The 26,356-nt window shown below is 39.9% G+C and overlaps 2 protein-coding genes across 3 annotated transcripts in view; both read right to left on the bottom strand.

The window, feature by feature from the left end:
- Nucleotides 1-26,356, bottom strand: part of LOC109930435 (BAALC binder of MAP3K1 and KLF4) — a 442,607-nt gene that overhangs the window by 257,478 nt on the left and 158,773 nt on the right. The gene's annotated exons all lie outside the window — the stretch shown is intronic.
- The window catches only part of dipk1c (divergent protein kinase domain 1C), a 31,623-nt gene continuing 21,945 nt past the window's right edge, over nt 16,679-26,356 (bottom strand). The window contains 4 exon segments of the mRNA XM_048595599.1: nt 16,679-16,897; nt 16,900-16,948; nt 17,091-17,266; nt 20,722-21,417. Coding sequence (XP_048451556.1) covers nt 16,679-16,897; nt 16,900-16,948; nt 17,091-17,266; nt 20,722-21,417 — 1,140 coding nt within the window.

The raw sequence follows: 26,356 nt of genomic DNA, 5'->3' as shown, positions 1-26,356 counted from the left end.
TCTAGGCCCGAAACGTCAGCCTCTCTGCTCCTATGATGCTGCTTGGCCTGCTGTGTTCATCCAGCCCTGCACCTTGTTGTCTCGGATTCTCCAGCATCTGCAGTTCCTACTATCTCTGAATGACATTCTGCTGTGTTTTAACCATTTTATGGTTCATTCCCTGATCCTACAGCCAAACCACACACTTTGCTTTGTTGGTAAAGAGACACTATTTGCACACAGTCATTTTGGTAAACAGAACTTAATGAATAACAGAAAGTGAATGAAAGGAAAGCAACTGGGAATTATCAAGATACATTATAAAAATTCAAAGGCTGATTAAAAAAACTAATCCTTAGTACTGCTGAAAGCTTTTTGTTGCACCCATCAGGACAATTCACAAGAATACTGATATTATGGGGAAGAATAGAGTTAATACTGTGTGAGACGAGCATGTTGATTGCCTGGTAAGTGGATTCTGGTTGGTCGAGGCATTGCCCTGGAGAATTAACCAGTTAAATTAAAGGCCCCAAAGGCACCACTTTCAGTCTTGAAAAGTGCAGTCCACCCTAACCTACCCTGGTAGTTTAAAGTATCTCAAAAATTTGAAGCTAGGTGCTTCACACAGCGGCTATACAGTAATAACATGAATGGTGTTCATCACTAACAGAATGCTATAGTCAAGCCAAAACGATATTCTGCTAATCACACAAATGAGTGATATAGAATATGAATTTCAGTGCCAGTGTGATGTCAGGTATATAGTTTGTAAGTCTCAGTGGTTGGAAGATTGTATCAAACAGCATGTACTTCAGATATTCGCAACAAACTAGATACTGACCATACACAACCACCCTGTACTTGCAAAACTCTAACATCAAATGTCGTTCTGTGATTGGCAGTTAACTGTCAAGTTAATTATCCAACTCATGCATTCTCCATGTCAACACCTTTAACAATCAGTGTCCATTCATCAATCAATTAACAAACACTTCTCATATAATAGAAACATTTTATTCCCCATTACTTTAGTATTTCTTGTGAAACGTCCTGAAAGGAGCAAAATGAAAAGGTTCAACTAAAATGACCTTTTTACAGTAATACTGTTTACAGTTTGTTAGGAATGTCTTGCTCAATATTCACTTGCCTCAAATTAGTAAAATCTACTGTAACATGTTACTTTTATTAAAATTTGTACATATACTTATTTTAATGAAATCTTAAGAGAAATTAATTCCATGTTTTAAATCTATGAGACACGCTTCGTGTTTTATTTGGATCAGAGATAGTAGGAACTGCAGATGCTGGAGAATCCGAGACAACAAGGTGCAGGGCTGGATGAACACAGCAGGCCAAGCAGGGTCTAGGCCCGAAACGTCAGCCTCTCTGCTCCTATGATGCTGCTTGGCCTGCTGTGTTCATCCAGCCCTGCACCTTGTTGTCTACTGTTTTATTTGGAAGCCTTGCTTTATCGTACACCTGCTTTTACAATCATTAAACATGGGTCCATTTTCAGGGCAGAATACTTTTGAACCCAAGGTTAAACTGGATTCCAAAAACAAAAACAGTTACTCATAAGAAAGTCACACAGCAATCAAATATAATTTGGTGTTCTGACTTCAGTAGCAATATTGGAATGAGTTAACTACAGGCATTAGTTTTCATGAAACATGGACACAACCCCAGACCCCACCCCCACCCAACATGCTATATATGTTGAATATTTCTCTTTCTTTTGGACTGTAATCCATGGGGGCATTCAAGTGCCAGACAGAAGCCAAGATCTATTCAGAGTCAAGGAGCACTACTGCCAGGTTAAATCCTCTTGTTGCATCAGCTATATAAAGGTAGCCAGGCTTATGGTCATCCACAATCGTCCATATTACGCCATTAAGCCTAGCTCTTGCATAGTCACTGGCACAAAATGACTGTTCTAAACAGTGGAGACCTAGCTCACAGTGGTTTCTGTCACCAAACTGCAACAATAACCACAGAAATCCATGTATAAAGTAACCTTTTGTCCTTTAAGTAATGAACACTACTGTGTACTCTACCAGTTAGTTTGGCACACACTCTGAAAGCATATTTGTGATCACGTAACCAACATAACAACTACAATAACAATAAATGTTTTAAACAATCGAGGACTGTTTCTGTACACAGGTCACATTGTATTCCAGTGCAGTCTTCGCCTGGACCAATTATGAAAATTGGCAACCAACAGTCACTGTAGATGCTAATATAAGAAGGAATTGAATCTGCAAGATGAGTCAGGCCTACAAGGGAAACAAAAGGCTTCTTTTGGTATGGTGTTGTGAATAGAATGGGAACATTGCAAACACATTTCTGCCTTTGCACTTTTAGGAAGCTAGCCAATTGGTTGAATCTGGGGACACAGAATTAGCATACAAGTTTGCAGTCACATTCATATAAACATCAAATCGAGAAAAATACTGCAGGTCAGGACAACTCATCAAATAGTAGAAAAAGGAACATTGTATGGCTGCATCAGTGCATTTAATACCAAGCACAATGTGACTCCGTTCAGTTATTAGACCCTCTTGGTGCCTCAAATGTATGTAAATTTAGTCTTATGTAAGTAAGAAATGCCTCACATTTTTTGCAACTGCAAGGAATGCCAAATTCCAATGTTTGTTTGTTTGTTCTTAAGCAAAGACTGTACAGAAGTGCTTCAGTAACAATGTATGTACATAAAGTTTTTTTATGAATACAGTATATCTTTGCAAGTAAAGAAAATTGCATGTTAATGGTGCAGAGCTTGACTCTTTAGACAGGCACATTAAATGGCATATTGCAGATTATTGCATATAAAGAGTCAATGGTAAGTCAGATTCATGCAAGTTGAACAAGAATCATGAAAACCATTCCAACATCATCAGAGCAAATCAGCACTTTTTTCAAAAAACTCACTCAATCACAGGTAATGAAAGTCATTGACTAAGCCAGCATTTATTTAATAAAGGGTAGTTAAGTGCATAGTCTAGGAATAAAGGGGTGCCAATTTAAGAATGAGATGAAGAGGAATTTCTTTTCTCAGAGGGTTGGGAGTCTTTGGCACTCCTTGCTACAGAGAGCCGTTGGGACAGAGTCCTTGTGGCTGAGGTAGGTAGATTCTTGATCATCAGCAAAATCAAAAATTACAGGGAAAATGGATATGAGGAAAGTCAGATCAGCTGTGATCCTATTGAATGGTGAAGCCTAAGAATCAGTCAAATTGCTGAGGGTCTGACCAGCTAAGAATGGCAGTTTCCTTCCCTGGAGGGCATTAATGAAACAATTGTTTTATGGTCATCATTAGACTCTTAATTCTGACGACAGTGAGATTTGAACCCAGGCCCCCAGATCATTATTTAGGTCTCTGAATTAATAGTCTAGCAAGAATGCCATCTGGCCATCAGGTTGCCCCTGAGGCAGTGACTCATTGTGTGTTGTGTCTTCTGTAGTTAATGTGAATATTTAGAAAGTAAACCTCAATCTCTAAACCTTCAACTTAAGCAGGAGCAAAAGAAATCGAGTTAATTCTACCACTGTGCTATATAGCTTTGTTGCAAATTGGCTCCAGGAAATGCAATTACAATAAAATGGCAAGTTTAAGATTATGCAATTTCTTTCAATTTCTGTACAAGTTCAGCATTTTCAAGCTGCGCACAAGATACTTTTATCAGAAACAGAGGATTGTATTTTATAAGTCATTTGCCCATATTTAACTAAGGTCTTGATTACAGAAACATACATTCCTAGAAAAATCCAATATACATCGACAATATTGGTGGTGGGCACATTGTTGGAGGGAACCTGAGGGACAGGATTCACATGTATTTGGAAAGGCATGGACTGATTAGGAATAGTCAACATGGCTTTATGCATGGGAAATCAAGTCTCACTAACTTGACTGAGTTTTTTGAATAAGTAACAAAGAGGATTGATGAGGGCAGAGCAGTGGACGTGATCTATATGGACTTCAGTAAGGCATATTCAACAAGGTTCCTCATGGTAGACTGGTTAGCAAGGTTAGATCACGCGAAATAGAGGGGGAACTAGCTATTTGGATTCAGAACTGGCTCGAAGATAGAAGACGGAAGGTGGTAGTGGAGGGTTGTTTTTCAGACTGGATGCCTGTGACCAGCGGTGTGCCACAAGGATCAGTGCTAGGTCCACTGCTTTTCATCATTTATATAAATGATTTGGATGTGAACATAGGAAGTAAGATTAGTAAGTTTGCAGATGACACCGAAATTGGAGGTGCAGTGGACAGTGAAGAAGGTTACCTCACAGTACAATGGGACCCTGATCAGATGGGCCAATGGGCCGAGGTGTGACAGATGAAGTTTAATTTAGACAGATGTGAGGTGCTGCATTTTGGAAAGGCAAATCAGGGCAGGACATACACACTTAATGGGAAGGTTGTGGGGTGTGTTGCTGAACAAAGAGACCTTGGAGTGCAGGTTCATAGTTCCTTGAAAGTGGAGTCGCAGGTAGATAGGATAGTGAAGAAGGCATTTGGTATGCTTGCCTTTATTGGTCGGTGCATTGAGTATAGGAGCTGGGACATCATGTTGTGGCAATACAGGATATTGCTTAGGTCACTTTTGGAATACTGCATGCAATTCCAGTCTCTCTGCTTTAGGAAGGACATTGTGAAACTTGTAAATCTTTTCTGAGCTTTTTCAAGGATGTTGCCAGTGTTGGAGGGTTGAATAGACTGTGTGATTTTCCCTGGAGCGTCGAAGGCCGAGGGGTGACCTTATAGAGGTTTATAAAATGATGAGGAACATGGATAGGGTGAATAGCCAAAGACTTTTCCTTGGCGTGGAAGAGCCCAAAACTAGACGGTGTAGGTGAGACAGAACAGATTTAAAGGGGACCTAAGGGACTAATTTTTCATGTAGAGGGTGGCGTCCATATGGAATGAGCTGCCGTAGGAAGAGATGGAGGCTAGTACAATTACAACATTTAAAAGGCATCTGAAGGGGTATACGAATAGGAAGGGTTTAGAGGGATATGGGCCAAATGCTGGCAAATGGGACTAGATTTATTTAGGATATCTGGTCAGCATGGACGAGTTGGACCAAATGGTCTGTTTCCGTGCTGTACATCTCTATGACTCTATCTGTGTTACTAGCCCGGCTTGAATATGCAATTATATGAAGAGCTTTAGAACACACTTTAGCTGATGAGATATAAGCTTTTTCACCAGCTGGATAGTCTCCAAGGTCCTTGAGCTCATTTACATAACTCATTAAGATTGTGGACAAAACACAATAGGGACAATTTTGACTTAGATATCAGCTAAAATGATGTGAGAAGTGTGACACTCAGCTGATCTGATGGTGCTTGTTTTAAAACAACTGCCAATGTCAAATCACTCTTCTGTGCTTTTTTCCAGTAGCTGCTGTAGTTACCTTGTAATAGAGAAACTGTTGAACAGCATCAATGCATTATATTGTAAAGCTTACAACATACTATGTGTTGAATCAATGTATGTGATGCAGAGATAGGCCATGGCACAAGGGCGCAGACCATTATATCTGCCAGGTCTCATTCACAATTGGTGTGGGGCTTATCAATCACATCTACAGTAGGCACCCACCCATTCTTTTTGTACAATTTCTGTGATCTCCCAAGGTAGCATATTTAAAGACAGAATGTACATCTTAAAAGAAGGTTACAATCCTTTAATTTAAACACTTTGTGTTTTGTGCTCACAGTTTGATTCTGTTGAATAGCTGAATGAAAGGAAGTGGCTGGCCACAAATGTTTAGGTTTCTGTCTGGAAGTGCTATTGGTGGAGGTCAGTCTTATCACCTATTATCTTCCAAGTGCACACGCACCTACTGTTCGTGCACTGGAATGCTTTTACTTAAGGTCATTCTCCTTGCACCTTGTAGCATTTGCAGAAATATGGTTCCCACATAACTCCTTTCCCTGATCACACTTGAGTCAATTGCTGCCTGTACAACATGTTCTCAATCTTCAATGAATTAGCCACCTTCATGGTTTTCACTGCATGGACCATGGGGACACAGGGTTACCAAGAGCCAACAGCATTAGTGGTGGTTAAGTTGATAACTTCTCACATGATATCCAAATAAGAGTCATACTGGACTTGAAATGTTAGCTCTGTTACTTTCTCCACAGATGCTGCCAGACCTGTTGAGCTACTGTTTTTATCTTGTCATTTGTCTTAGTTGGGTGACTGCTTCTAATTGAACCCCATTATATGGCACAAACAATTGCTTGGCCAGCCAAGTTTAGGAATTCAACCAGAGTGGTCAAATGCTTCAGCCTGCCATTGCCGTGCTAATGCTTGTCTCTTCCCTCTTTCTCCACAACCGTGAGAAGAGGACTACATTCTCCCTGAGAAGAAACTATCAGGGGATCCATGTTTCCCATCCATCACTGCAAAGGTTCCTGGCTTGGTGAGGCAACCAATAGCAGGGCTTGCACCTAGTGAAACACCCGTTACAAAGTGAGCAGTGGCAGATGGTGGGGGAAACATCTTTTAGCTGTATTAAAATAGAGCTTTAAATAACCCAATTTAGTTATTTCCTGACTCTCTGCCGCATTGCTTGCTTATCATTGCTATATACCTTATGATAAACTATGCAAACAGGTTCACATTTCAACAGCAAGTTCCACAGTCAGCTCTTTGACCTTTTGGCCAGCCAATTTGTTGTTTAGATTTCACATGTCTCTTTGGCAGGCCTTAAATAAGTTATACAATTCAGAGAATGTAATCTCCGTTGTCTTCTTGTCCACATTGCCCTGGTCAGACAGCTCAGCACATCTTTGCACTGCTTTATACAGCTGGGATTGTAATGGGTGGTACACCCTTAACTCACTTAGCCTTGGTGAGAACAGGGGGCGGAAAATCTTATCACAAATAACCTGTGACAGAGAAAATCAAAAAATTAATCAGCACGTCTGAGCTTAGATAATGGTATCATGATGACATACCAATTGATGGAACACATCAAAAAGCTTCATGAAGGGGAAATCATGCCTGACAAATTTACCAGAAATCTTTGAGAAGGTAACAAGCAGCATAGATAAAGATAAACAAATGAATGCAATACTTCTGGATTTTCAGAAGGCATTTGATAAGGTACCCACATTAGGTTGCTAAATAAGACAAGAACCCATGGTGCTGTAGGTATTACATCAGCTTGCTTAGAGGCTTGGAGGATTGACTAATTAATATCCACCTTCAGGCCATTCAGTTTTACTAGCATCTTCTCCTTCATGATGGCCACTATACTCAGCTCTGCCCCCTGACTCTCTCAAATTTTTCGGATTTTAGAATTCTTTGAGAAAGTAATGAGCAGGGTAGACCAAGGAGAGCCAATGGATGTTATCTACTTGGACTTCAAGAAGGCCTTTGATAAGGTGCTGCACAGGAGGCTGCCGAGTAAAATAAGGGCCCATAGTGTTAGAGGCAAGGTGCTAGCATGGATAGAAGATTGGCTGTCTAGCAGAAAGCAGAGAGTCGGGTTAAAAGGGTCTTTCTCAGGTTGGCAGTAGGTGACAAGCGGTGTTCCACAAGGGTCAGTGTTGGGACCACAACTTTTCACTTTACACATTAATGATCTAGCTGAAAGAACTGAGGGCGTTCTGGCTAAGTTTTCAGACGATGCAAAGGTAGATAGAGGGACAGATAGTATTGAGGACGTGAGGAGGCTGCAGAAGGATTTGGACAGGTTAGGAGAGTGGGCAAAGTAGTGGCAGATGGAGTACAACGTGGGAAAATGTGAGGTCATGCACTATGGTAAGAAGAATAGAGGTATGGACTATTTTCTAAATGGGGAGGAATATTCAGAAGTCTGCAGTGCAAAGATACTTGGGAGTTCTAGTCCAGGATTCTCTCAAGGTAAACTTGCAAGTTGAGCCAGTAGTTAGGAAGGCAAATGCAACTTTGGCATTTATTTTGAGAGGACTTGAATATAAAAGCAGGGATGTACTTCTAAGGCTCTATAAAGCTCTGGTCAGGCCACATTTGGAGTATTATGCGCAGTTTTGGGCCCCATATCTCAGGAAAGATGTACTGGCCCTGGAGTGGGGTCAGAGGAGAATCACTGGAATGGTCCCAGGAATGAAAAGCTTAACATATGAGGAAAGTTTGAGGACCCTTCGTTTATACTCGATGGAATTTAGAAGGATATGGGGGGATCCAATTGAAACTTACAAAATATTGAATGGCCTGGACAGAATGGATGTTGGGAAGATGTTTCCATTGGTAGGAGAGACGAGGGCCCGAGGGCACAACCACAGAGTAAAGGGAAGACCTTTTAGAACGAGATAAGGAGAAACTTCTTCAGCCAGAGACTGGTGAATCTAAGGAATTCACTGCCACAGGTCATTGGGTATATAAGATAGAGATAGATAGGTTTTTGATTGTAAAGGGGATCAAGGGCTATGGGGAGAAAGGGGGAAAATGGGGCTGAGAAACTTATCAACCATGATTGAATAGCGGAGCACACTCGATGGGCTGAATGGCCTAATTTATGCTCCTATGTTTTATTGTCTAATAGAAGACAGTGAGTTGGAATAAGAGAAGCATTTTCAGGATGGCAACCTATAATTAATGGAGTTCTGTGGCACAATTACTTATATATGAATAGTATTAATGTTAATATGGATAAATGACCTGGATGAGCAAAGTGAATGCACTATAGCCATGTTTGTCAGCCACAAAAATAGGTGGGGAAAGCAAGTGATGAGGATGACACAAATATGCTGTGGAGGGACATAGGTTAAGCAAGCAGACAGAAACTTGGCAGATAGAATATTCTTTGAGGAAATGTGAGGTTATGCATTTGGCAGGAAGTATAGAGGAACTGAATTTTATTTAAATGGAGAAAGACAGCAGAAAACTATGCAACATAGGGATTTGGGAGCCCTCAGAACTTCAAAAAGCTGGCATCCAATTTCAGGTAATAGGGAAGGCAAAAGGAATGTTGGCCTTTATTTCAAAGGAAATGGAATCTAAAAATAAGGAAGTTTCTTTGAAATGATACAAAATGCCGTTCAGACTACTGTTTGAATATTATGAACAGTTGGGTCTCCTTATCTAAGTAAAGATATACTGACATTGGAGATAATCCAGAGAAGGTTCACCAGGCTGACACCAGGTATGGGGGAACTGACTTATGAGGAGAGGTTGAGTAGGTTGGATTTGTATTCTTTGGAGTTTAGAAGAAAGCGAGGCTCAGCGCCATGCAGTCAAGGGTGGAATGTTAAATATATTCAAGGTTGAGGTAGACAAATTTTTAATCAGTAAGGGAATCAAGGGTTTTGGGTAAAATCACAAGAAAGTGGAGCTGAAGATTATCACATTAGCCATGAATGATGATGAGTTCAGCAGATTTGAAAGGCTGAATGTCCTACTTCTGCTCCTATGTATTATGGTCTTACCAAAAGATGATGTGAAGAGAACACAGCTCAGGCATCAACAGATGGAAGACGAGAAAGCTGGATCAGGATAATGATCCAGACTTCTCACTGACTGTTAGAAAGTTCAGCTAATTGGAGATAGCCATTAGTCCATAAGGATTGATGAACATTAATTTAGGCATTTTTGCCATGCTCTGACAGAACCAGTTACACAGTAGTTTTGCCAGAGGAAAAGGCTGTCAATGTGGAAGACAAAAAATGTAAGGGAGAAAAGTATGATTTATCTAAGCTTTTGTTGAAACACGATTCTTGGGGACACTGTCAACTGTCAGGTACACCATATGAAAACGGCTTCTCATGATGCAGGAACGACAGTATTGTTGTTGTTATTTAATTGCTCTGGGTGTGGGCATGTTTTGCTGATCCTAATTTACCTGATACCCAGTCAGCCACATTTAGCAGAAATTTCGTCATTGAATAATAATCAGAAGCAGGAATCCTGCCTGATATTGCTTCTCCTTGGCCTAAGGAATAGCAATGTATAATTACAGTTCCTCTATTACTGAAAAGGTGTATCCAAAAAAACCTCTTACATAAGGAAAATATTCATTTAAAATCTAATTGAGGAAAGTTGGAAGTGAGATGTGTCTTGGTTTAACGAATCTCACCATAATATCATGGTGAACAGCAATTAACCAAATGAATTACTTTCCCTTAAAACAAATGTGTTCTATCCAATAAGCCATGTTTTACCTTAAAAAAAGCAAACAAGTATTGGCTTGTGACTCAAACACTTTGCCTGTCATTTGTTTCTGAAATGTCTTTGATACTTTATCTTGCTTGAGTGGAAGAAGCAGATAGTTTAAAAATATACAATAGAGTATGGAGGTATTTGTGCCTCGAGTGAGAAGAGATCACTAGAATAGGAACAGCCTTGCATGGAGCACAAACAATGGCATTACACAATGTGTTCTAATTGGCAATTTCCTGTGCTGACGGTTCAATGCAATTCTAAGTAACTTCCTCCAGAACTAATGCAAACCATGATGGTCAAAACATATGTCACATTATAAAGTTTGAAATGTCCATAATTGCATGCATGAATGACTAGGAAAGATAAAGGTATAGTGGTAATGTCACCAAACCAGCCACATAGAGACCATGCGATTACCCTGGGAACCTGGGTACAAATACCACCACAGTAGTTGGTGGAATTTTAATTCATTTAAAAAAAAAGCTGGAATTGAAAACTAGTCTCAATAACGGTGGCCATAGAGCTACCATTGATTGTCATATAAACCCAAATGTTTCATTATGCCCTTTGGGGAAGGAAATCTGCTGTCCTGACCTGGCCTGTTCTGCATGTGACTCCAGCTCCGCAACAATGTGATTGGTTCTTAATTGCCCTCTGAATTTGGTGGGCAAGTCACTCAGTTCAAAAGCAATTAGCATTGGTCACCAAGTGCTGTCCATGCTGCTGATGCCCATATTCCATGGCAGAATAATGAAGGAAAATTAAGTCTGTATATTTTGAAAGCTGGTAGATTTGGGCTGTATCTCTTAAGACCCCAAAAGGTTTGCATTATGCATGTGAAAAACTGCACATAAACACTTTGTGAAGCTCCCTACCAACAAAAAACATGGTGGCGCCTAAATTAGCACATTAAAAATGCACAAACGGGATAGAATAACATCACTGGCGGGGATACTGGGCATGTGCGTTTTGTGCTTGCCTGTTGAAAGTATTTCCAAGAGTGTCAGCAGACATTTTTGGTTGACATATAATTTTAATTGTTATGCTGCTAGATTGATTGATTAAGTCATGGATTTTTATTGGATTATGGGAAGTCGGCATCTCTGGCTGGGCATTAATATTCATACCTGATCAGTTAAGAACCAATGCACATTGCTATGGATCTGATGTCATATTTAGGCCAGACCAGGTAAGGACTGCATTTTTATTCCCTACAGAACATTAGAAAACAGGATTTTTGTGACAATTGGCAGTTCTTACATAGCTACCATTAGATGAGCTTATTGCTTCAGAGTTTTATTTATTGAATTCAAATTTTATCATCTGCCATGGTGGCACTCAAACCCAGATCCCCAGAACATTAGCACGAGGATCTCGAGTATTAGACCAATGATATTACCACCAAACCCTCTGGATCCTGAGTTAAAAATGTCTTTCAAAAGAATTGAGTATTGGGTTCCATGGCTGTAACGACAGGTTACCCCCTGAAGAGTTGTCACTCTACAATCACGACCTTGAAGCATTGGCCAGTTGAACTAACAAACAAATGCAAACAGCTTTGTTTTTCAGAAGTACTGCCCATGGTGCCTTAATTGACGCCACTCCCTGCTATGAATAGGCCTGGTCCCTTTAAAAATTCAGAAGGACACCTCTGTGAGGTCGAGGTCCAGATAGAACCAATAGCCCAGTTCCCAACTGACAACTCTGACCACAGATCTGAAAACATTATCACTCCTGTCTCCTCCCCTCCACAGACACTTCCTAACCTCCTGAGTGGTTTCAGCCTTTTATGCATTTATTTCAGATTTCTAGTATCTGTGGTATCTTGGTTTTTGACTGATTGCCAGTGAGCTCAGATCCATTTTTTAAACTGCCCCTAATAAACATTAACGATAAAAATTCAATGAAGAGTTATGCTCCCTAATTCAGAAGCATTAATTTGTAAATGAGTAATCTCTGCTGATTTCCATGTCTGAATCCCTCATTTGCATTTCCAGTGAATGGATGGTCATTATACATCAGACAATTTGTGAATATAATATTCACAATAATATAATGACACTCTTGGAAATACTTTCAACAGGCAAGCACAAAATGCACATGCCCAGTATCCCCGCCAGTGATGTTATTCTATCCCGTTTGTGCATATTTAATGTGTTAATTTAGGTGCCACCATGTTTTTTGTTGGTAGGGAGCTTCACAAAGTGTTTATGTGCAGTTTTTCACATGCATAATGCAAACCTTTTGGGGTCTTAAGAGATACAGCCCAAATCTACCAGCTTTCAAAATATACAGACTTGGTGATTTTCTCTTCTCGCCCACATTCACCAATAAGTTAACCAGGCTGAACACATCCTACATGGTGCTCCACTTGACTTAACCCAAACCCATTTATCATTCCAGGTTAAGATCATTTCATTTGACCAGCCACAGTTCCTTGGGTATGTCTTGCTCCAGCTGAGGGCTTGTCTGAATTTAAAGGAAGAAAGTAACCCCTAGTTGCACATGCCATTGGTAGAAGTTTTTACAGCTCACTTTAGCTGGAAATTTCTCTATACTGCAACTTGCTACAAAGAATGAGGACAATTAGTTTCTGGGATTTTCGTAGTGCTTTAAAATCATTCAATCAGTGCTGAATGAGAAATGAAGAGAGGAAAAGAGAGGATAGATTAAGAGACTGAAAGGTCATTTTAAAAAAAATTCAAATTATTTTCTTAAATCACTAGCAACATTTCATTACTCAAGGAAAGATTTAACAACAAAGTCAACTTTTTAAACAGATCCCTTTCTATGTGAGCATGGTTGTGTGGCAATAAAAATGATCAAGCTCTTAATTACCAGACCTATCTTTCTGCAGTGGGTTTAGGGTCAATTAATACGAAAATCCAGCAAGTTCTTAAAACTTAACTAGAAGACAAAGGGCAAGATACTGTTTGCCTGAGTAAATAGTGGTGCAGTGTAAATCAACCAGCCAGTTCTCGAGATTCACAATTCATGGTGAATCTGTTAGTCCATTGAATTAGCTGGCTGATTTGTACATTAATGAAGTGCACGTCTTGTTGAACTGTCTCCCAGTCTCTCTGACAGAGACGGTAATTGTTTCCAAAGGGCAGTTATATGTACTTAAAATGTTACCATATGCTTCAATTTCTGGTTTTATAGTTTGTTGATAATACATTGTAGGGTTAATGATACTGATTCAAATGTGCTCTGGAGAATTATACTAAAGCACATGTCATAGCTTGCCTGAGCTCAAAATGATCCATCTTGCTAATCCCAGTTGTCTTTCAATTTTGTATGAAGTTCCAAAGATGCATTGTCCTTATTACCTCCTTTTTTATTCAATACATAATTGTTGCATGCTTATGATGACTTACAAGCTAATGAAAAGATGCATTAGGGAGCAAAATCTTAGTAAAAAAAATTGAGTTATGCATCCATCAATTTTTTTCACATCATTACTTCAACATAATATTTAATGCCACCTGTGAGGCTGATTTAATTTCAAATGTGAAGATGCATTCTTTCAAATTAAAAATGTGACTCTTTATAGAAAACATTTTAAAAAGGATGCTGTTGCCAGGTTGTGTCTAGATGGGAGATCAGTCAGCTATCTTTGGGGGCAGGGGATGTTACTATGATGAGGCTTTGGGAACAGAAGGAGGCTGCAAGGGGATGGAAGAAGGAGGAGGCAAGAGGGAGCTGGGAGAAGGGGTGCAAGAGGGAAGAGAAAGGGGCTACAAGGGTAGAGAAGAAGGGAGTTCCAAGTGCGGGGTGGAAGAAGAACAGGCTACAGGCAGTGGGGACTCAAAATCTCTCCTCACCTAAGGCCTTCAGGTTAAACCACTACTAGTGGTTTCTCTCCAATGAGTGTGCACCTCCTATAGATATATGAAAATAAAAGGTTTAGGAAGGACAAACAGTCCATTATAGGCAGAGACAGGAGGAATATAGGAATTAGAGAAATGGCAGAAAAGCCAAGTCAGTGCTTTGCATCTGTCCTCACAGAGGAAGAACAGTGAGTCTCCCTGAAATAATTAAGATCCAAGGGTCTAATGAGCGTGTTTAACTTCAAGGAATTAGTGTTAGTAAAAAAGTAAAATTGGCCAAATTAACAGGACTGATAGTTGACATCACCAAGTCACGATAATGTTCAATCTAGAGGTTGAAAGAGATAACCCACTTACAGAGATAGTGCATGCATCATCTTTCAAAATTTTATTAATTTTGCAATGGTGCCTGCAGATTAGAAATTTGCAAATGTAACTTCATTGTTTAAGAAAGGAGGGACAGAGAACACAGGCAATTACAGACCTGTTCGCCTAACATCACTAGTCGGGAAAATACTAGGATCTATTATAAAGGATGTGAATACTGGACAGTTAAAAAATAAATGTTGGATTGGGAAAAGTCAACATGAATTTGTGAAAAGGAAATCTTGGGGAGAGAGCGGGATTGGGCTATTGAGTTGGACAATCAGCCATGATCATAATGAATGGCGGAGCAGGCTTGAAGGGCTGAATGGTCTCCTCCTGCTCCTATCTTCTATGTTTCTATGTTTCACAAACCATTAACATTTTTGAGAATATCATAGAGACGATAAGTGGGAACCGTGGATGTGATATATTTGGACTTTGAAAAGACTTTTGGTAAAGTCCAACACATGAGATTAGTGAACAAAATTAAAACTTGGGCTGTACTCAGGTTGGCAGGCTATGAATAATGGAATATTATAAGGATCAATGCTTGGGTCTCAGTTGTTCACAATCTATATCAATGATTTTGATATGGAGATCAGTTGTAATATTTCCAAATTTGCAAATTATACAAAATTTGGCAGGAATGCAAGCAGCAAAAAGGATGTTAAATGTCTATAGGAGGATTTAGTCTGGCTGAGTGAGTGGTCAGAAGCATGGCAGATGGAATGTAATGTGGATAAGTGTAAGGAAGGTAGAAAAAAATAAGATGAAGATTTCTTAAATTATGAGATATTGGAAAGTGTCAATGTCAAAGGTTCTTGTTCATAAGTCAGTGAAAGCTGACATGCAGGTGCAGCAAGCAATTTAGAAGGCAAATGGGGTGGCATAGTGCCTCAGTGGTTAGCAATGCTGTCTCATAGCACTAGGGTCCTAGGTTCAATTCCACCCTTGGGCAACTGTCTGTGTGGAGTTTGCATGTTCTCCCTGTGTTTGTGTGGGTTTCCTCCAGGTGCTCCAGTTTCCTTCCACAGTCAAGGATGTGCAGGTTAGGTGCATTGGCCATGGTGTCCAGGAATATCTGGGTTAGCTGTGGAAAATGCAGGGTTAGGGGGATGGGGTAGGTCTGGGTGGGATGCTGTTTGGAGGGCTGGTGTGAATTTGATGGACCAAATGGCCTTCTTCTTAACTGTAGTGATTCTACAATTCAAATGATATGTTAGATTTTATCAGAGGAAGATTGGAATACAAGAGCAAAGAACTCTTGCTTCAATTGTACAGACTGTTGGTGAGCCCACACCTAGTATACCCAGTGCAGTTTTGGTTCCCTTTCCTAAAGAAAAGTACAAAAGCCAAACTTTTATTAACCAGCACCTATGGGACCAGGATTGTGCCAGTTGATCAAAGGTATGCATAACTATGCTAAACCCTGACAAAATGAAGCTTTGAGACATCAACATCGCTCAAAAAATCTATGTAAAAATATCAAAATACCTCCAAAAATCGATGTAAAACACAGTAAGTAATAGAAACATAATGCAAGGAGAATATACATCACTGTTATACTTTATTTACATCATAAATACTTGGACATTGCGGTGTTTGAGGTATATAATTTTTGCCAGTTTATCAAAAGTGCCATTTGATAAGGTGCCAAAGTGCAGAAGACCTTTACCAAACTGATTCCTGGGATGGTGGGACAGTTCTGCCAGGACAGGTGATGAGACTGGGTTTGGATTCTCTGAAGTTTAGGATAAAGAGAAGTGATCTCATGGAAACCTACAAAATACTTAGAGGTAGACAGAGTAGATACTGAAAATATATTTCCACAATCTGTGGGCCCTATAACCAAGGGGCACAGTCTCAGAATAGAAGGCAAGACATTTAGGACTGTGAGGAGGAGGAAGGTCTTCACTCAGAGGGTGGTGGATCTTTGGGACTCTTAACCCCAGGGCCCTATAGAAGGTCAGTCATTAAGTCAGTTCAAGGCAGAGATTGATAGATTTCTAACTACTAATGATATCAAGAAATATGGAGATAGTATGGGAACATGGCACTTAATAGTTAATCAGTTATGATCTAGAATAGAAGAGCAGGCTTGAGAGGCTAAATGGCCTACTTCCATACTATGCTCCTGTGTTCTTATTATAATTAGTTCTTATGTGTATTAAAACTAAGGAAATCAATTCTGAGTCACCATAGTCACTCACATGGCAAGCAGAGAGTGAGCGAGAAAAGGTTAATTCCTGCAGTGAATCTACACTGACCAAGAAGATTTGAGTTTAGGGTATGTTGAGGTTGCATTCCCTAAATTAATTACATTTTGGTTCTTTTGTGGTTAGAGAGCCACCAGGGTAGGCTGGCATTTGGTGTCCATCCTGAACTGCCCCTGCTGAAGGTCGCAATGAGCAACTTTCGCGATCTGCTGCAGTCCCCATGTTGCAGATGCATTCATGCTTGAGACAGATAATGCAGAATGGAAATTTGTTTTAGGAAGAGAAATGAGAATACACCAACAAACAATAAAGAGGGATAGAAATGCCAACTGGAAAGATGAGAAACACAGGAGCCTTTGAGAGGCAATGAGTAACTGTTCAGCCATAGAAGAAGGTGGAACCTAGGATTTGTGAATCGATTTGCTGGTTGTGCTCATAATGGTCATAAACCACAACTAATATCCCATTTAGGATATTACATCAAAAAGAAATGATAATTAGAAACAATTATTCATGAAATTTTAAAGTAAAATATTACAACTGACCTGGAGATTATTATTTGAACGTTCTGCCCTGCATTTTTTAGTCTCAATATTGCACCTAGAGAAACAGTCAAAGAAGTTGCAGTCTTCATCATCTGTACAATTTTGTTCAAGGATGGCACGCATTTTGGGTTCAAAAAATGCCATGTCAACATCAATCGCAACAACCTGTAACAGTAAAATGGAAATACTATTTAAACCCTCAAATCAATTTTATCAGTATTTAATTAATAGCTATTAGTTCATAATCTTTGACAAATGAGATTACATATATATAAGAATAGAAAATGCCCCCAAACATTATTAACAGATACAACCCTAAATGTGCTCAGAAACATTTCTATTTGCTGTATTAATGAGATATTATGATATGGATGGGAAACTTAGAGTGGTTTTAATAAGGGCAGATATTGGACAAGGAAAGAATTTAACCGAGTCCTCAGTAACCATGGTCATCATAATGATCATCAGGCTGCTGTAACTTAATGAAGCTTAAAGAACTTTAACTAGTCATATGAAACATTTGACTATCTTTTACTTGCTTACACATTGGATATTTGACAAGGACACATGAGATATTTACATAAAACCAGTTTACTAAGAAGACTTGACAGGGTGGACGTAGAGAGGTTGTTTCCCCCTGTGGGATAGTCTAGGACCAGAAGGTGTGATCTCAGAATAATGGGTTTTAATAAATAATAAATCATTAAGTTTTAAACAGAGATGAGAAATTACTTCTCTGAGGGTTGTGGATCTGTGGAATTCTTTACCGTAAGAGGGCTGTTGAGGCTGGGTTATTGAGTATATTCAAGACCAAGGTAGAATTTTAATCAGTAATGAAATCAAGGTAGGAACGGCAAGAAAGTAGAGTTCAGGATTGTCAGATTAGCCAGGATCTCATTGAATGATGAGCTGATGAATGGAAGATGTTGTTGAAGGAGCCTTGGTGAGTTGTTTCAGTACATTTCGTACATTTTGTGAAGGGAGTGAATGTAATAGGTAGTGGATTTGGTGCCAATTAAGAGGGCTGATTTTTCCTGGATAGTGTCAAGAATCTTGAGTGTTTGAACTCCTGTCATCTAGACAGGTGGAGTATTCCATCATGCTCCTTACTTGTGCCTTGTAGATGGTGGATAGGCTTTGGGGAGTCAGGAGGTGAATTACTCCAAGCCTCCAACCCGCTCTTGTAGCCACAGTCTGGCTGAATAAGTAAACAATATTTATCCATATGTACGTGCTCAATAGAATTGAAAATCAAAGACTGTTCCAACAAACTCATCCCACCACCCAAATGTCAGCTTCTGTTCGTCCTGAACAGTCATGAGTTCTCGAAGTTGGTAGTTGCTACACCCTGTTTCAGGAACTTACCCAGTGTCAACACAGTATGGCAGGTATCAGCAGGCAAACATCATTATCACTTATTGGCACCAGGTTCCAACAGTAAACATAAGCCTGAGGCACAGCCTGTCTGGCAGACCAACCTTTTAATACAGTGGCCACTAGGGGCAGATGTTTATCTCTCTGAGTGAAGGGAGCAGACGTCCAGCAACACTGAATCACTGCAAATTCTGTTCAGCATTTGTGAGTTCTTTGGTGTCCCTTCTGTCAAAGACCTCGGCCCTTTCTCTTACTCATTGAGCTTCAGCGGATTCCTAGTGGAGATCACCGGTCACTGTGATCCTAGTTTAACTGCCAGGAAGTGTTTCGTCAGCTGTTAAGTGTTCTAGGTCATCCTGCGTTCATCAAGTATACTATAAACTGTACATATTTCTTTCCTTTTGTTGCTTTACTTATGTGTGGTTTTATGCCAGTAAGTTTGAGATTGTATGGTCTGGAGTAAATTTAGTATGAATGATTTGCCTGGTTGAAGTGAATAATAAATGACATACTCCATGCTCCCTACCTTATTTTATGATGCCACTTCAGAGAAAATCACAAGGAATCCCCTCCCTCCATTGCCTGTCCCCTGACACACCAGTATGACAATTTCAAAACTGAGATTATAGGTGTTATCTTCCACCACACATAAAGAGAACGGACTTGTGGTGGAATAGGATCCATTGAGGCCAGTGTGAAAATGCCAAGTTCATTTTACCTCTGATCTGTCACAAGCTGTTGTTAACATCCTGAAGATAGCCTCTACGGCATAGTAACTTAGTGTGAAGATGAAGCAGGCCTGTTGTGCAGTCTTAAGATTACAAGAAGATGAACACAGAGCCAGCTGTTTTCTTAAATTCTATGGGGATTCTCTTTCGTGTAGTATGCTTGAGATTATGGAGAATGCTACAGATTTCAATTTCAGTTTCAACCTTAAAAAAATTATATCTTTCTCAAAACATCTTATTTATACCTGAAACTGATATTGCAATGCAAAAAAAACCTTGAATTTAATATAAGTGCTGATATCATAGAAACACTTTGACGAAGCTGATCCCCTCTCTGTTAATTTAAAGACAGTATTCATCCTTTTAACAGTAATTAGATCAATGCCCTGTAACAATAATGGAGAGAGGAATTTGAAATGAATGGATTAACTTCTACATTTAATCATGACTTAATTGTTAAACTTCAATTTAATAAAAAGAATTTTAATCTTTTATCTGTATTAATATCTGAAAATTGAACAAATCTCACTCAACATTCATGTGCATGTTCAAATGCATACACACACAAGTGTATGCCTGTGTAGAGACATACACTTATACAATCACAGGCACATGCACACATACACACACGCATATACAGTCACACACATTTGCAAATACACACATACATAGACAAACTGTGTGTTTACAGGCACACACAAACATGTACGCAATGTGCAGATATACACACAAATGCAGACATAGATTTGTGCAGACACACACATATGCACTTGCATTGATCTACATACACAGATATATGCTGACACACATTCAATTCCAGCAGGAATCACTGCATAATAACCAGTGTTATTGTCAAGTGAATTTAGTAAACAGGTTTTACTTGTAGTTCTGGACCAGTATGAGGAGAACTGTGTACAAGTCAATAAATCTTCTGTCAGGGAAAAATTCTTTGTTCCAAACTCACTTATGCGCTTTGATTCAGTTAACAATCAGGAGCTGGAACTTAACACAGTTCTCCCCCCTACTGATTTGTCCAGTGTGCACTTCAATCTATGTCATTGAAATCTAGGAACATGGGAAGAGGGGCTTATTTATCAACCACTCTAGTTTGTTCTGCCATTCAACTGGATCATGGTTAGTCTGCAATTACATAGAAACAGAAATGTAGGAGAAGGAGTAGGCCATTTGTCCCCTTGGTTTTGCTTGCCATTTAATATAATCATGGCTCATTATTCAACTCTTCCCAGTACTCTCTTCCCATTTTCTTCACATATCATTTGATCCTTTTAGATCTAAGAACTATATCCAACTCCTTGAAAACATTCAATGTTTTGGCCTCAACTGCTTTCTGTGGCAGAGAATTCCTCAGGCTTACCACTCTCTGAATGAAGAAATTTCTCCTCATCTCTAGCACACAACTCTGGATTTACCATATCCTTTAAATTCATGTCTGAATGGCAAAACAATGTGCCTGTGTTTTCAATATTAATTCCCATTTTCTACTTGCTGAGAAATTACCGTTAAATCAGCCCTGATGGCAAAGTTTTCTGGTTTGATATCACAAAGATGAAGCTGGTGAGAAAAGTCATTCTCAAAATGCCTGGCCAATTCGAGGAAGCTCAATGCGATTCCATTTGTCACCTGCCACCATGCCTTTCTGCTACTGCCTCGCCAGGAAAGGGGGACCAGCTTTTCAAGGGAGAACAGGCTGCGGTGCCAAGCGTGACCAGCTGTAAGGTACTCCACAGCATAGAAATGTCCACAGGAGCCAATTACTCTGAGAACGTGCTTACTGAGGTTTTGCAACAACTGGAAAAACACATACTCCTCCTGCTGAAAGAGGGACCACATACTAGACAGCTCCGCCCTAGAGAACGAGCCTGTCCTGCCTTTTAGGTGCTTGGTCCATAGCTGCGGTATTGTGACATTCTTCACCTCCAGTCCCAAGGAGTGCTTGATTTCCAGTGCAGTAAAGACAAGGATATCGACATCTGGAATGGGTCTGCTTTCTCGCTCATCCAATAGGTACAGACTTTCATAGCTCAGGAAGTTCTCCAGTTTGGATTTTAGTATGATGGGCTGACCATTCCAATCAGCCTGGATGACTTTTTTCCCTTTGTCGTAGTAAAGACAGCGCTTGTAAACCATAGTCTGTGTCACACATAAATCCTCACATAAATCTCCTGTTAGGACACCTTGCCTGTAGTCTCGACACTGAAACAAACAGAGAAACACACAGAGTCAGCTCTACTACATTTTACTGAAACTGGTCTACCAAATATGTGGGTAATGCTTCCAAAATTCAATCAAACTTCAAATTAACATGTACCAAAAATCTTTACTTCTGAAGTATTACATAATAGGTAATATTTGTACACTAATCTTTATATTGTTTTTGGAATAGGATTATTAAATCTTTTCTCATGAATTCTAAACTTGCCAATATTTTTCTTCAAGATTTATAAAAATTCATACAAGAACATAGAAAACTGGTTAGCAAGGTTACATCACATAGAATTAAGGGGGAACTAGTCAATTGGATATAAAATTGGCTAGAAGGTAGGAGACAGAGTGTGGTTGGGAAGGTTGTTTTTTGGACAGATTGTCTGTGATCAGTGTTGCGCTGCAAGGGTCGGTGCTGGGTCCATTGCTTTTCATCATTTATATAAATGATTTGGATGTGAATATAGGAGGAATGGTCAGTAAGTTTGCAGATGACACCAAAATTGTTGCTGCTGTGGGCAGCGAAGAAGGTTATCTTGGAGTACAGTGGGACTTTGATCAGATGGGCTAATGGGCCAAGGAGTGACAAATGAAATTTTGTTTAGATAAATGTGAGGTGTTGTATTTTGGAAAGGCAAACCAGGGAAGGATGCATACAGTTAATGATAGGGGCCTGGGCAGTGTCGCTGAACAAGTAAATCTTGGGGTGCAGGTTCATCTTTCATTGAAAATGGGGTCACAGGTAGACAGGGTGGCGAAGAAGGCAATTGGCATGCTTGCCTTGATTGGTCAGTTCATTTAGTATAGGAATTTGGATATTATGTTGCGTCTGTGCAGGACATTGGTGAAACTACTTTTGGAATACAGCGTTCAATTCTAGTTTCCCTGCTATAGGAAAATGTTGTTAAACTTGAAAGAGTTCAGAAAAGAGTTATAAGGATTTTGCTGGGATTGGAGGGATTGAGCTATAGGGACAGGCTGAATAGGCTGGGCTTTTTTCCCTGTAGCATCGGAGGCTGAGAGGTGACCTGGTAGAGGTTTATGAAATCATGAGGGCCATGGAGAGGATAAATAGCCAAGTTCCTCTTCCTAGGGTAGGGAAGTTCAAAACTATAGAGGATAGGTTTAAGGTGAGAGGGGAAAGATTTAAAATGGACATGAGAGGTAACTTTTATTCACGCAGAGGGCGTGAGAATGTGTCTGAGTGAGACGTTCTTTGGAGTCTTGGAGTATTGATGGGCCAAATAGCCTGATTTTCACTGTAGGGGCTCTATGATGCACTCTATCACACCATCTGAAGCAAAGAACTTACCCTCTAACAGGGAGGGAACCAAAAAAATAATTAGTTGGCAGTTTGCTTTATTTTGTAGCATACTCATTTTTATATAAAAATGACAGCATCCATTTTACTTAGCAACAAATTCTATCTCAAAACAGTGAAAAGACTGGTCAGTTCAGAGCTCTTAGTTGTGCTTTCTGAGAGAAAATATTGGCCAAGATGTTGTATCAGGTCATGGTTCTCAAGGAGGTAATGTAAATTTACATTAAGCTGTATCCATTTGGATTATGTCACACAGTCTTTGGGTGGAGACAGTTGAGATCTACATTAGTTCCTAAGGGGAGCAGATGTGTTCTACACAGCTCCTGATTGTTCTAAGTTATTATGTCTAGCAAGTATCTTCAGCCCAACAATCTTCAACTGCTTCGTTAATGATCTTCCATTCACACCGTAAGGTCGCAAGTGGAAATGTTTGCTGATGATTGCACCATGTTGAGCATCTATTATTGAAGCAGTCCCCATCTGAATACAGTAAGTCTTGAATAATATCTATGCCTGAGCTGAAAAGTAGCAAGTAATATTCACGCTACACAAATACCAGGCAACGATCATTTCCATTAAGGGCAATCATCCCTTGACATTCAATAACATTATCTTCCCTGAATCACTGCAAATTGTTTTTACACAGAACGCGGTTCATGTGTGGAATGAACTGCTTGATGAAGTGGTGGATATGGGTACAATTACAATGTTTAAAAGACATTTGGATGGATATATGAATAGGAAAGGTTTGGAGGAATATGGGCCAGCAGCAGGCAGGTGGGATCAGTTTAGTTTGGAATTGTGTTTGGCAAGCTTTAACTCGATATCATTCTGAAGGTTATCATTGACCAGAAACCAAACTGGATTCACCATATAAATACTATGGCAGCAAGAGCAGATCAGAAACGAGGAATCCTGCAGCAAATAACTTGCCTCCTGACTCCCCAAAGCCTGTCTACTGTCTACAAAGCTCAAGTGAGGTGTGTAATAGAATACTCCCCACTTGCCTGAATGAATGCAGCGCCACCAACATTCAAGAGGCTTGACACCACCCAGGACAAGCAGGCCACATCCACAAACATTCTGTCACTCCACCAGCGACACTCAGGAGCTGCAGTGTGTACTTTCTGCAAAGGGCAATGTAGAGATTCACTAAAGATCCTGAGACTGCTCTTCTAAATCCACAACTACTACCATTTAAAAGGGCAAGTGAAGCAGAAACACAGGAATATCACCACCTGCAAGTACCCCTCCAAGCCACTCACCATCCTGATTTGGAAGTATATCATCGTTTATTCAGTGTTGCTGGATCACAATCCTGGAACATCCTCCCTAACAGTATTGTGGGTCAACCTACAGCACATGGTCTGTAGCAGTTCAAGAAGGCAGCTCATGACCAGCTTCTCAACAGCAACTATGCTTGGGCAATAAATGCTGGCCCTGCCAGCAATGCCCACATCTCATGAGTGAATTAAAAAAAAGTAAGCTGTTCCTACTGCTATCATGCAATAGGCTACCTTTCTATGTTAGACAACTACTTCCTCTATTTAGAGCACTCGTAGGAAATCACTACAACTGCTAATTAAAAGGCCCTATACTCACCATAGAGAAAGAAATATTGTTGGCAGCAAACTATCCGAACAAGTATATGAATAAAGACACCAAGGGAGTATTTACTGCTCCTTGTTGAATGATGCAATGTTGCAATCACTGTAACAGGCATCAGAAAGGGGTTTATCAAAAGAACGTCACTTCAGACAATCCAGCCTTCCCTCAGCACTGGAATGTTCATTGAAATGACATTGTTTCCCAGTGTATAGTTAAATAATTTAACAATGTATAGTTTTATAAATGCCGTGCTGTATCACTTTTAACATGTGATTTTGTTTAATTTGACTTCGCTGTAAAACTAAACTAAAATTAGAAGCACACAGTCAAAGAGCCATTTTGATCACAGCTATTATATGACAGGACTGGAGCTAAACATTGCTAAGCATTGGCATGCTCTTGATCAATAAAAATTCACATTCTAGTTTCAGTCAGGGCAAGGCACTTACTCCTATTGTTCTGTGAGATATGTAATGTTTAGGGCAAGAGGCAGATATAACTCGATAACACAAAACTCAAAACTCTAGTGGAGGCTATAAAGTGAGCTAATCATGTAATGTACAACTACACCAAGTGCAGTAGGCGTTGTCTACATGAACTTTAGCAAGGCCTTTGATAAGATACTGCATGGCGAGTTGATGAGTAAGGTTAAATCTCATGGGATCCAGGGAGAGCTAGCCAACTGGATACAACATTAGCTTGAAGGTAGAAGACAGAGGGTGGTGGTAGAGCATTGTTTTTCAAAATGGAGGCCCGTGACCAGCAGTGTGCCACAGGGATCAGTGCTGGGTCCACTGTTATTCATCATTTATATAAGTAATTTGGATGAGAATTTGGGAGGTTTGGTTAGTAAGTTTGCAGATGACACCAAGATTGTTGATATAGTATTCAGTGAAGACAGTTGCCTGGGAATACAGTGAGATCTTGATCAACTGGGTCAATGGGCTGAGGAATGGCAGATGGAGTTTAATTTAGATAAATGCAAGGTGTTGTTTATTGGGTAGGTCAAACCTGAGCAAGACTTACACTGTCAAAGGTAGGGCTCCGTGCAGTGTTATAGAACAAAGGAATCTAGGGGTGCAGGTTCAGAGCTCCTTGAAAATGGAGTCACAGGTAGAGAAGAAGGCTTTCAGCATGCTTGTTTTCATCAGTCAGAGCATTGAGTAAAGGAGTTGTGATGTCTTGTTGCTGCTGTGTAAGATATTGGTAAGGCCACATTTGGAATACTGCATGCAGTTCTGGTTGCCTGACTATAGAAAGAATATTGTTACACTAGAAAGAGTGCAGAAAATATTTACTAGGATGATACCTGGACTGGAAAGTTTGAGTTATAGGGAGAGGCTGGAACTTTTTTCTCTTGAGCGTATTAGACTGTGGGGTGACCTTATAGAGGTTTATAAAATCATGAAAGGCATAGATAAGATAGATAGCCAACAATTTTTACCTATGGTAGGGGAGTCTAAAACTAGAGGGCATAGGTTTAAGGTGAGGCAAAAGATACAAAAGGGTCCAGAGGAGCAATTTTTTCACACAGAAGGTGGTGAATGTTTGGAATAGGCTGCCAGAGGTAGGGGTGGAGATGAGTACAATTTTGCCATTTAAGAAACATTTGAAAAAATACATGGATGGGATAGGTATAAAGGGATATGGACTAAACGCAGACAGATGGGACTAGATTAATTGTGTAAACTAAGCGGCATGGACAAGTTGGGCCAAAGGGCCTGTTTCCGTGCTGTAAACCTCTGTGACTCTATCATCCAAAGCCCCTTGTCTGTAAAACAAATCTTGCAAAACAGGAGAGTTTGTTGAGCGTGAAGGCGAGGGGAGAACAGATGGTTAAAGTTTAAGATTCTGAATCCTGAACTCCCATTCATCTCCAAGACACTGCTTTCACTTTTAACAGAGATGGGACAGAGAAGCAGGAAAACAATCAAATAGCAGGAGACAACAAGGTGCAGGGCTGGATGAACACAGCAGGCCAAGCAGCATCATAGGAGCAGA

Source organism: Rhincodon typus, chromosome 4 (assembly GCF_021869965.1).
Source record: "Rhincodon typus isolate 14 chromosome 4, sRhiTyp1.1, whole genome shotgun sequence".
Classification (NCBI taxonomy): Eukaryota; Metazoa; Chordata; class Chondrichthyes; order Orectolobiformes; family Rhincodontidae; genus Rhincodon; species Rhincodon typus.
The sequence above is the reverse complement of the archived record's forward strand: the minus strand, read 5'-3'. Positions and strand labels throughout refer to the sequence as shown.